Here is a 12,197-nt window from a genome sequence, read left to right on the forward strand (position 1 = left end):
AGATTTAGAATAAATCTCGAGATTTATTCTAAATCTACTTAGCTAAATCTCGGATTTAGCGTAGGTGGAAACGTAGTATAATATTTTATGAACAAAATACTAAAAAAAGTGTTTCAAAAATAAAACAAAGTGTTTTTAATATTATTCATTTCTTTTTTTTTTTAATTTGTGTTTACATTTTTTAATGAACAAAACAAAGTACAAACATGGCGATGTGGCTATGTTTTGTGTTTTTATTTTTATTTTTTGTGTTTTAATGGTTAAGAAGTGCTTTATTTTATAATTGATTTATATGAAAAAATGAAAAAAAAAGTGTTTGTAAAACAAAACAAATGTTTTGATATTTTTCCTTTCTTTATTTTTTTTTTCAATTGGTGTTGTTGTTTACATTTTTGTTGTTGTAGAAAAAGTAGCAGAAAATTTTTTTGTGCCAAAAGCGTTTGGGTACTTTTACACAATTTTTCTTTCTCTGAGAGAATTTCATCCCCACTCCTTGAAATTTGACAGGTTTCATATTTTTGTGCAAAAAGAACCCAAACAGACCTTATGTGTGTTTTATAATTTAACAACGACTTCCCCTTCGAAAAAAAAATAAACACTTATTCACTTGCAAGTGGGAAAATGAGAGCGATGTATGTGCACAGTGTCTATTTTTGGTAATATGGGTATTCAAGAAACCGCGTCAATGTGCAAAACGTGGTAACAGGGTTGTAAAAAATCGTTTTATTTTTAATGCATTTGCTATCCACTACAAATTTAAAAAAAAAAATATTTATTGCAAATAAAACAAATTTGGGTTCAAAAAAAAAAAATATTTTTTGCAACTGAAAAATCAAAAAAAATTTTATTGCAAATGACAAATATGTGCATTGACGAAAAAATATTTTGCATTAAGAAGAAATTTGCACTGAAAATAAAAATTTTATTGCAAATAAAAAAATTCTGCATTGAAAAAAGATTTTTTTCAAAATGTGTGCATTAAAAATTTTTTTTTAATTTTTTATTTGCGATAATTTTTTTTGAAGTGAAAACTTCTTTAGTATATTAGTGATTTAAAACAAGATGAAACGAAAAAGCGACAGGAAAAATCAATTGATTATAACTTTGTTGATATACCTATGAATGAAATTTGACAGGTAATCAAATATTACTTTTTTTGTAAGCATAGTAGAAATATGATTAAAGCGTCATATAAAAGGTGAAATAATAAGCTTTCAGATTATTGTAGGTTGTCCTATAAAAATAGATTTAAAGGTGATTGAAATAAAAAAAGGTAGATAGATTTTTTCGATTCTTTTTTTGTAAGAAAAATGATTTTTAAAAGTTTCACATGATTTTTTTTCAATGCAAATTTTATTATTGCAATAAATATTTTTTTTTAATTTCACATGCATTTTTTTACAACCCTGCGTGGTAAAATGGTAAATGTGGTAAATGAGCTGTCAAAATTTGTATGAAAAAACTTTACCAAAATATGGTAAGGAACAAATAAAGTGGCAACAATTGCGAAAAACGTACCAACAGCGTTACCACTTCCAGAAAAAAAGTTAAAGTAGATTTGAAAAACAAATGGAAGTAGGTAGATTGAAAAAAATCGAAATACATTAAAAAAATATCCTTTTTTACAAAAATCTATATCTAAAAGAAATAATGCTATCAAATTTATTTTAATTATATAGAAATAACAATTACAACAACTACAACCAAAAATTTTATTTTAAGAAGTAGATCTACTTCAATTCAAGTAAAGTGGTACCACTGCCTATCAAAATCTCAAAAACTGGAACAAACCTTTTTTTGTATAACACTTTTCTTCCTGTCAAAAGTTATGACAAATAAAAACGAAACATATATATATCGAACAGAGTGAGATATCTTATAAATTAAGCAAAACAAGGATCAACCTATATAACTTTCTCTTTTTCTCTTATTATGAACACTTGTCACTACGTCACAGCCAAAATAATAAAATTGATGAACAAAAAAAATTTATAAATTGGTAAATTATAAAAAAATCCTCTTCATATTTTTTTTGTCATTTTACTCTCTTGATTGTTGACAGTTTTTATGTGTGTAAATTATTGTAATCGTGCACTTAAATAAAATATTTTCTTTAAATTATTTTACAACAAAAACCCCTACATCTTATTTATTATTCCTTTGTGTTGTGTTGAATTGATTCCCTGAAAATTGTACTATTATTTGTTTATTGTGAAATATTTCAAAACAAAAGAAAAAAAACTTGTATTTGTTGTCTGAAACGTATTTGTTTAAAATTAAATTATTAAACCAAATGCTATAAGTTATTTTAATTGACATGAGTAGTAGAGACGAAAATTTATTCTGGTTCCATGGAAAAATTACAAGAGAACGAGCTGAAGAAATCTTAAAAGAAGGTGTGTGTTCTTTTCTTTTATTATTCCTCCTTAAATCAAACCCAACCCTAACTTAATTTTTGTCTTATAGAAAATCGAGAAGATGGATCATTTCTAGTTCGTGAAAGTAACACGGCTCTCGGAGATTTTGTTTTATCAGTTTTGTTTAATGTAAGTTCGATTCACAATCTTCCAAAAACTTTGTTCATTTTCTTATCAATCTTATAGAACGATGTCTGTCATTATCAAATTCGTCGACATGGAGAAGATGCCTTCTTTTCTATTGATGATAAAATTAAAATAATGCATGGTTTAGACTCACTTGTCGACTATTATAGAGAAGCTGCCAATGGTTTGGTAACTAAACTCACTCAATTGGTTAAAAAAGATTTACCGCCAAATGATTCGAGAAGTCATGGAACTACTAATTTGTTGCATCGTGCAACAAAAGAAACAAATCAGACAGTTGTGTCGGAATTGTTAAAATGTGGCTATAGAAATGTTGATGCTAAGAATCAGGATGGTCAGACGGCAGTTCATTTGGCTGCTCTGCATAGTAGCGAGGAGATTTTGAAATTGTTGCTAAATGCAAATGTTAATGTTAATTGTATGGATAGTAATGGAAATACTCCTTTGCATGTAAGTATCACATTAATTTGAAGGAAAATTGAGGTTGATTTTTAAGTCAAATTTGTAAGAAAAATTAATTAGGTATTTTACTTGAATAAAAGCCTGTTTCGACCAAAGCCTATATGAGATAATTTTGCAAATCATCCTCTTCTTTTTTGCATACTTTTGTAAAAAATAAACCGAACTACACAGCAAATAAAAAATGAGAAACTGAACAATTTTCGAGTGAGGTATTATCATAATTACCTCTTTACGGTTTGCATTTGTCATAAAGCGACACAAAAACTACTCGCTCTGGAAGCCAAAATTGAGTCTTAAGTAAAGCAATAGCGTAAAAAACTTTGAAGTTAAATTTTTTTTTGGTTCTTCTAGAGCATGTCGTTTTATGACAAACGCCAACCGTAATAAGGTTGAATAAAATGTATAATGATTTGTGTCAGAAATTTCTGTCAAAAATGTTGTACACTTTAAAATCTCAAAACTTCCATAATTCTCTTTAAAAAAAATTGGCTAATCCGCTGACAATAACTCAAGTTAGGTATTCAAATTATTGTAAGATACCTTATCAATTAAGTCATTTGGGACACATTTTTTCGATGGCAGATCTCAAAAGATAAGACCTTACAATCGTATATTTAACTCAACGATTTTGATTTAAAAAATATATGTTTACTGTCACATGTAAGGTCCTACTAAATCTGTTTAATGAAAAAAGTCTAGGACAGAACAGATCAGAGCAGCACAAATCATTTCTTGAAATGAGTTTTTACTAAAATAAATGATTTACTAGCACTTTTAATATTCCCGTAATTTTTGTTTGTTATTATTCAAAATCTGTTAAGAAACTCACTTTTTAAAATCTTATTTTCTCTTATTTTTATCACAATCAAACAAACAGCTGACAAAATTGACACTTTTCACTCACTTGCTCTATCATAAAAGTAGGAGCAGAAAAACTTGAACTTTTCTGTGCTGAAAAAATTCATGGAACATAAAATGACAGAATGTAGAACAAGTTGGGTCGAGTTTTTTTTTCATGAAACACAAAAACTTGTACTTTTTGAATCTTTTCTGTTCTTTTCTGTGCGGATCAGATTCATTAAACAGACCTACTTTTAAAATAAAAGTATTTTTGAAACATTTCCATTAAGATTGGTTCCTGAACAGTTTTCTTGATGTCGAAAACAAATCATATTAATTTCAAGAATTTTTTTTTAGATCAAAAAACAATTTTTTTAAACGGGTAATAAGCAGATCGCAAGAAAATAACAACAAATAATTTCTTTTTTATGGTATTTGTTGTTGTTTTCTTACGATATGCCTACACTTTTTGAAGACAAATTACACAGGAATAATTATATTTTTTGATATAATATGTATTTTAGATTTGATTTAGATATAAACACATATTAATATCATTTTACAATCATAATATTGGTAACCGTTCATACAAAATTAATTCGTAAAATAAATGTTTTTCCGCGCCAAATACTAGATGGCGTGAAAAATAACTTATCAGGTGCCAATATATCTAATTCTTTAATCATTTGTTTCCTAAAACCTTAAGCACTCTATGCAACTCTTAACATAACAACAAGTACAAGCAACCATATCGTGAATTTTACTTAATAAAGTGTTTTTCTTTCTCAAGAAAAAATTGAACTACATAGTTCCAACCTAACGAAGATTACCAGATAAAAAGTACTATACCTAAAAATATCAATTAAAATATTTAAAAAAATATTTTGCACTTAAAACAAATGTAACTATTGAAAAAAATTCCATTACAAAAAATCGATGCAAAATGAGTGCATTAAGTTTAATTTTCCATAACATTCTTAGAATTTCTTAATAATAATTTTTAGTGCAAATAGACGAGACGAGCTTTATATAGCCCATTTACTACACATTCTTGAATGAGCAATCAAAAATCTGCACAGTGAAATTTTCTCCGCGTACCTACTGCACTTAGAAATTACTAAGTATATTTTCATTTGCACCTGTTTCGTAAATTAGGAAGGTTCATCTTTTTCCTACTACAACATGTTTATATTCCTCAGAATCTCTTACGGCAAAATGCGCAAAAAAAATCTAAAAAATATTAAATTTGCCCCATGCACAATATAAACTACCCAATATTTGTTTTGAAATTTTCCTAAAAATTATTTAATAGGTTAACATTTTCAAAGCGAATTAATGCATTGTATGGCTTACATGTGCATTAGGGTGTCCGTTATTTCCCAAAGTGATGTTTTCGGGGGTGACACCCCCCAGATCGAAAGTTTAGGGCCTAAATACGGGGAATTTAGCAAAAACAAATTTTTTGGAGGTCATTAACCCGTGCCTCTAAGGTCATACTTTCCCCATACAAATTTGTATGGAAAATTTTTAACTCATACATAAAAATTTTTTCCTCTCGAGTTAAATCATCTATTTTTAAAATGTTTGTTGATTCTGGTTGGAAAATAGTTCCTTTAAAAGATTACATTCAAAATTTGCCAAAACGGCAAAAATTTCAAAAAAAATAAAAAAAAAATAAAATTTTTTATTTATACACAAATTTTTGAATGCAATATTTGAAAAGAATTAAAAACCAATAAAACTGCATTTAAAATTATGTGATAGGTGAAAGCAAAAACTACGAAAACAGCTCATAATTTCAAAAACCGAAATAAAATATAAAAAAAATTTTTAACGGGAAATTTTGAATGTAATCTTTTAAAGGAACTATTTTCCAACCAGAATCAACAAACATTTTAAAAATAGATGATTTAACTCGAGAAAAAAAAAAATTTATGTATGAGTTAAAAATTTCCCATACAAATTTGTATGGGGAAAGTATGACCTTAGAGGCACGGGTTAATGACCTTCAAAAAATTTGTTTTTGCTAAATTCCCCGTATTTAGGCCCTAAACTTTCGATCTGGGGGGTGTCACCCCCGCAAATTTTTAACGGAAAATTTTGAATGTAATCTTTTAAAGGAACTATTTTCCAACCAGAATCAACAAACATTTTAAAAATAGATGATTTAACTCGAGAGAAAAAAAAAATTATGTATGAGTTAAAAATTTCCCATACAAATTTGTATGACCTTAGAGGCACGGGTTAATGACCTTCAAAAAATTTGTTTTTGCTAAATTCCCCGTATTTAGGCCCTAAACTTTCGATCTGGGGGGTGTCACCCCCGCAAATTTTTAACGGAAAATTTTGAATGTAATCTTTTAAAGGAACTATTTTCCAACCAGAAACAACAAACATTTTTAAAATAGATGATTTAACTCGAGAGAAAAAAAATTTTATGTATGAGTTAAAAATTTCCCATACAAATTTGTATGGGGAAAGTATGACCTTAGAGGCACGGGTTAATGACCTCCAAAAAATTTGTTTTTGCTAAATTCCCCGTATTTAGGCCCTAAACTTTCGATCTGGGGGGTGTCACCCCCGAAAACATCACTTTGGGAAATAACGGACACCCTAATGTGCATGCATGTACTGTAAATCGTTGTTCAAACTTTAAAGCAGTGATAAGTGCGCATACACAAAAGTAAGCTCTAGAATGCATTGCTTCGCTTTGAGAATATTCAAAAATTAAGTAATTCTTAGGCACATTTCACAATAAATCTTGGGTGGCTCTTTTTATCTTTATATAAAACAGCTATGAGGCATGATTGGAAAAACATTCCAGCAACATTTAGAAGAAATTCCATGTTCTAATCTGAATTTCCACAAAAAATCAATTATTTTTGATTTATTGTCAAAAAATACCGGAAAGTAATGGTATCTCAAATTTGAAATCGATATTAGTTCTTCGATAAGTTACCGGGTCTCTAATCTAATGACACAAACTTCAGTCTAGAATTACCATATTCCAATATCCTTTTTTAAATATTTAAGCACAGTTAGAACTTTTATAAATTCTAATTCTAAATTCCAGTATGCCTGTCGTACAAAATCAGCATCCTTCGTACGAACATTAATTGCAGCCAAGGCGAACATTCAAGTGCGCAATATTACAACGGGATATGTTCCCCTTCATGATGCAGCAGCCAATGGCAACTTGGAGGCTGTAAAAGAATTAATAGCCGCACATGCACCTCATTTGCCTCGCACAGAATCTGGCGAATTTCCCATAGATTTAGCAAAAGAAATGAACCGAACTGAAGTTGTTGAATTTTTATCCAACTATAAACCACCAGCAGCATCCACATTCAAGCATCAGTGGTATCATGGGACTTTAGAACGACAAGAGGCCATAAAGGTTTTAATGGATTATGCTGCAAATTTTGATTCTCCCAATGACAATGACAAAAAATACCCAGACGAACCATCCTCAAGTGCTGGTGGTAATGAATTAAATGCTGGTGTAAGCTCAGAAGTTTTACCCGCAAAAGACAAATCGGGAATATTTTTAATTCGAAGTTCAACTCGGCATGGATATGTATTGACAATGTTGTGCCAAAATAACACACCCAAAAACTTTCTTATAAAACAATCGGTTTGTGTACTTTATTTGCCTGTAAACTACATTCTAAAAGCCAATTTCTTTATTTTTAGCAAAACTTCTTGTATATTGATGAAGGACCATACTTGCCTTCATTAGAGCATTTGGTTGAACACTTTAGTTTATTCTCTGATGGATTACCCATAAATCTAAAACAGCCTGTGCCACCTAAACCCAAACCCCCGCTTCCGCTTTTCTCCACAATGCCGAAAGCCATGTCAAAGAAAAACATAATGCAACAACAACTATCACTTTGTACGCCAAACGTTAGCCATCCCGGAGATGATGCCATGAATCGTGTTGGACTTTTTGAAAATGATGATTGTATTATGTTGGGTGCTAGTCCAAAAAAGCCCAAAGAAAAGCGAGACATGTTAATATTCAGAAGTCTTAAACCCGCCAAGAGAAATGTCATTATCGATGGAATGAAAAGTTTGCGCAAAGTCAAAATTCGTTCACCATCGAAAGTTGATCAAGAAAAATTGGACATGGAAGCAAAGAAGAAAAATAATGTTGCAGATGATTTACAAAAAGCTGGAGCTATAATAAACAATTTGTCCTTTTCTACTGACTTTCTACATCCACCCAATGCAGCACCTGCTGCACCAGCAACACCTAACGATTCTCTCTATAATGTACCACAAAATAATTCGGTTGTGCCAAACATAGAACCAAATGGACATCAGGATGTCCATGAAACTCCATTAGCAAATGTCGATTCGAAGACTGAAGAAGAGGTGGAGTATTTCACAAAGAACGATGTACTCATCGATCGGGAACGTGGAGAGGAGGAAAGTGATTATTTTGTTGATGCTCCTCCGCCAATAAATATGAAGTAAAAAGCTTTCTTTAAATACATTGACTTCTATATGATTAATATTTTGATTTGTTTTTAGAACTTTCCCATTGAATTCCGATGGATATATACCAACTGAAGACATTCGAAAATTCATAGATATGCCATCGTCTGAAGAAACTACAAAACTTCTCGAAGAATCAGCTGCTGAGTTGCGTGAATTTTCCAAACACCCAGAAAGATTAGACTCGGTTATGTCGACAGCGAGTAATGATAGTGAATTCCACAATTTCCTCAATCGTCAAATAAGTTCAGTATCGGCATTGTCGGAAAATAGCCGAGCTAAATTGAATTATTTCATACCAAAAGACTGTTTAGAGCTCGAACATATAATTGGCGAAGGCGAATTCGGTTCTGTTTATAAAGGCTTTTTAATCCGCAAAGATCCGAATTCTAAAACAGATGTTCGCTGTCCGATTGCAATAAAAACACTACGTGATGAACACTGTCGAAGTAATAAACAAGAATTTTTACGTGAAGCATCTGTAATGATAAGACTCAAACATCATTGTATTGTTCAATTAATTGGAATATCTAAAGGAAAGAGCTTAATGATGGTGCAAGAGATGGTGCCATTGGGGTCAATGTTGCATTTTATTATTGAAAATTCTACAAAGATTAATCCCAATTGTGAACTGAAAATATGGGCATCCCAGATTGCTTGCGGTAAGTGTGTGATATGTTTGTATAATATGTGATCTTACATGGTAGATTATGTCTGAGCTACTGTTCCTTCTTAAAACTTTCCTTTCTTTTTTCAACTATCTCTATCCCTAACTGTATCCAATTTCACACCTCGAGTCAATTTCCTTTGACCCGGTGAAGACCTTGGGGATGAGATGTATTCTTTGTCTATTATTGACGATGTTTAAAAAAAATAGTTCGGGGAGAACTACAGTTGCTGATTATTTTTTAACCATTATTAAATACAAGTTGCATCTTTTTGAGATTCCTACTTACTTAGGGTGACCTGCATCTACAGCTAGATCGACCTACCTGAACTGATATTCTTTTACACCTAAAACGAGGTTTTCATCTAATGCGTTTTTCTGCGGTGGAGTTAAAAACTTTACGGCCCGAAGCATTGTTTTTAATGGGCTCCTCATGACTTAGCCATCTAAGTCGCTGCGTCCTTACTCCTTTGGTTTGTATCCTTATATCTTCATTTCCAATCACTACTCATTTTGGGGGATGATTCTTGGGTATATCAAAAAAAAAATGTTCTACAGTAACTCTCTATCTGCATTTCTTTTAAAAACGGAGAAATTAACATTATCATGAGTAAAGACATACCAAAGTAAGCGTTTTCTTAAATCATCGCTAAGGGGTATCAACTTTGCAGGAAGGGAGTTACTGTAAAACAAAATTTTTTCTTAGAACATACTTAAGAATCATCCCCAAAAATGCCCTTATTTCATTCCGGGACACCCTGTATATGTTTCGTAACGTAAACGACATTTAATCAACCAAGTTTATGCGTTTATTTTTTTAGTTAAAACTTTAAATTTGAAAGTTAAATTCGCAAACACTTGTTAAGTCTTGACAAAGAGTCTGCCTCTAAAGAAGTTTTGCATTGCAATAAATCCCATCGATTACTCTTTTTCATTTGAATACAAAATTACCATTTTTCATAGAAAGCCCCTAATGCAGTCTGAATTGTGTTGCGTTGGGTTTTTTCATTGGCATTGCACAGCTTGGAGAAGTTTTTTTTCCAAAACCCCAACATTGTTTGTGGTTCCACTTAGGTTGTCCTTATTACCCCCCAGAAAATTCTTCGAACCTCATTCCTGCAATTGCATCCCCCAATTTCCTCGATGATTTCTGATCATGTTCCTCTTTTATTCTGAGAAGCCGATCCTCCAACGATCTTTTATTGCTTGAAGAGCTCATTTGCAGCTCTGGTCCTGCTTTGCAATCTCACTCTGTTGCTTTTTGTCAAGCTGTGTGTGATTGACAGCATTCATCGTCAAACGAGTGATTTCTTGGTATTGGTTTAATTAATCGCAGCATTTCAGAAGCGTCATCTCTTGATTATTTTCCCAACCTACTCGCAGTATTTACATTCTTTTTTGGCACATAAACATTCGCTAATACGCGAAGGGTCAAGACTTTTTATCTGGTCTAAGTTTTCATCAGACCGCGAATCCAATCCCAACATCCAGTTCTTCTTTATCACGGAAAACATACTTTTTCACTGTCGATACGTTTTAACTATTGATTGTTTTATATTTCTGCTCATTGTATGGTTTACTGTGGTGTATGCGCAACCTTTATTGTTTTATAAATCATTTCTTATTATAATTAGAAGTATGAATTTGCTATGTTAAACTTTGTATACATTTAATATTTCCAGGAATGAATTATTTAGAATCGCAACACTTTGTCCATAGAGATTTGGCTGCTAGAAACATATTGCTTGCATCAAGAAATCAAGCTAAAATAAGCGATTTTGGACTTTCACGAGCAATGGGTACAGATAAAGATTGCTATCAGGCAACTCAAGGTGGAAAATGGCCAATTAAATGGTAAATATTTCAACACTTTCTATCTAATATTTTCAATAATGAGTTTGCCTTTTATTTTTAGGTACGCACCAGAAAGCTATAATAACGGTTATTTTTCACATGCTAGTGATGTTTGGTCGTTCGGTGTAACATTGTGGGAAATGTTTTCTTTGGGAGAACCACCATACGGTGATATAAGGGGAGTCGATGCAATTGAATTAATAGAAAGTGGTCAGCGCTTACAAAAGCCACTTAAATGTCCAGATAATGTTTATAAAATAATGGAAAATTGTTGGAATTATAAGCCCAAGGATCGTCCAACATTTCGCTATTTAACTGATTTCTTTGCCAATGATCCTGATTATCAGAATCTTGTCGAATTGATTAAATCAACGCACATTAGTTAAGATAAATGTTTTTTTTTTATGATAATTATATTTTTTTGTTTGTTTTGTTTTTATATGCCATGGTGGTATTATGCTCTCGTGTCTATATTTGTGTATCGAGTTTTAGAGACATGCATTTTTTAAACTGCACATAAAAGTGCCAAATTTTTTATAAAAAAATATACTATTTATAAAATAAGTGTTTTAATTTTTGTTTGTGTGTGTTATTTCAATTTTATTAAATGATCATTCTCATTCCGCAATTGTATTTTGAGCATTTTTAGATATTTTAATTTATTTTTGCAATCAAATTTGGTGCTAGACCGATTTATATAACAAAAAATAAAAAAAATTACATTTGATATTTTAGCACTGGCTGTTGAGAATAGAAAAAAAAACACAAAATTGGATATTTATATGCATATTTAAGATAGCACTTGATTAATTTGTAATTTTTGTATACATATTTAATTTATATGCCATTTTTTTACAAATCGAAAAAGTGCCTTATTGATATTTACAAAATTTTGTATGTTTTTTTTATACTAACAAGACGCACAAAACAAAGCCATTTCTATTTAATACGGATGGATAGTAGATTTTATAAAATGTATAAATTTATTTTGTAAGAAACAATTAAATAAATATTTGTATTAAAAATGTTTTTTTTTATTTGCGAAGATAATTAATTTCAAGTTCATAGGCTGGAGTTATAGCTATTTCATTAATGTTAGACTAAGCAATATACTCTGTCAAAGCAACGTAGGAGAACTGTAGAAAACTGTAGAACTTTTGTTTGTTTTTTTACATCTGTTATCGGCTATTAGTGAAGTTGGCACTCCCAAATGGTAATTTTTTTTTCAAACCTGCCTGGTTCAAATATCCAAGGATAGCCTTAGATTTTTTTTCTTTATTCCACTATTTTTTCAAAACCTCATATTTTTC

General features: G+C 30.8%; 1 protein-coding gene across 1 annotated transcript; it reads left to right on the plus strand.

The window, feature by feature from the left end:
* The first annotated feature begins 2,045 nt into the window (after window positions 1-2,045).
* Window positions 2,046-11,842, plus strand: LOC129918859 (tyrosine-protein kinase Shark). The gene is made up of 8 exons (XM_055999602.1): window positions 2,046-2,396; window positions 2,467-2,546; window positions 2,604-3,014; window positions 6,940-7,500; window positions 7,560-8,341; window positions 8,403-9,028; window positions 10,716-10,887; window positions 10,949-11,842. Exons 1-8 carry the CDS (start codon window positions 2,318-2,320, stop codon window positions 11,271-11,273), a joined length of 3,036 nt encoding a protein of 1,011 aa, XP_055855577.1. The 5' UTR covers window positions 2,046-2,317; the 3' UTR covers window positions 11,274-11,842.
* The last annotated feature ends 355 nt before the right edge of the window (window positions 11,843-12,197 follow it).

Source organism: Episyrphus balteatus, chromosome 4 (assembly GCF_945859705.1).
Source record: "Episyrphus balteatus chromosome 4, idEpiBalt1.1, whole genome shotgun sequence".
Lineage (NCBI taxonomy): Eukaryota > Metazoa > Arthropoda > Insecta > Diptera > Syrphidae > Episyrphus > Episyrphus balteatus.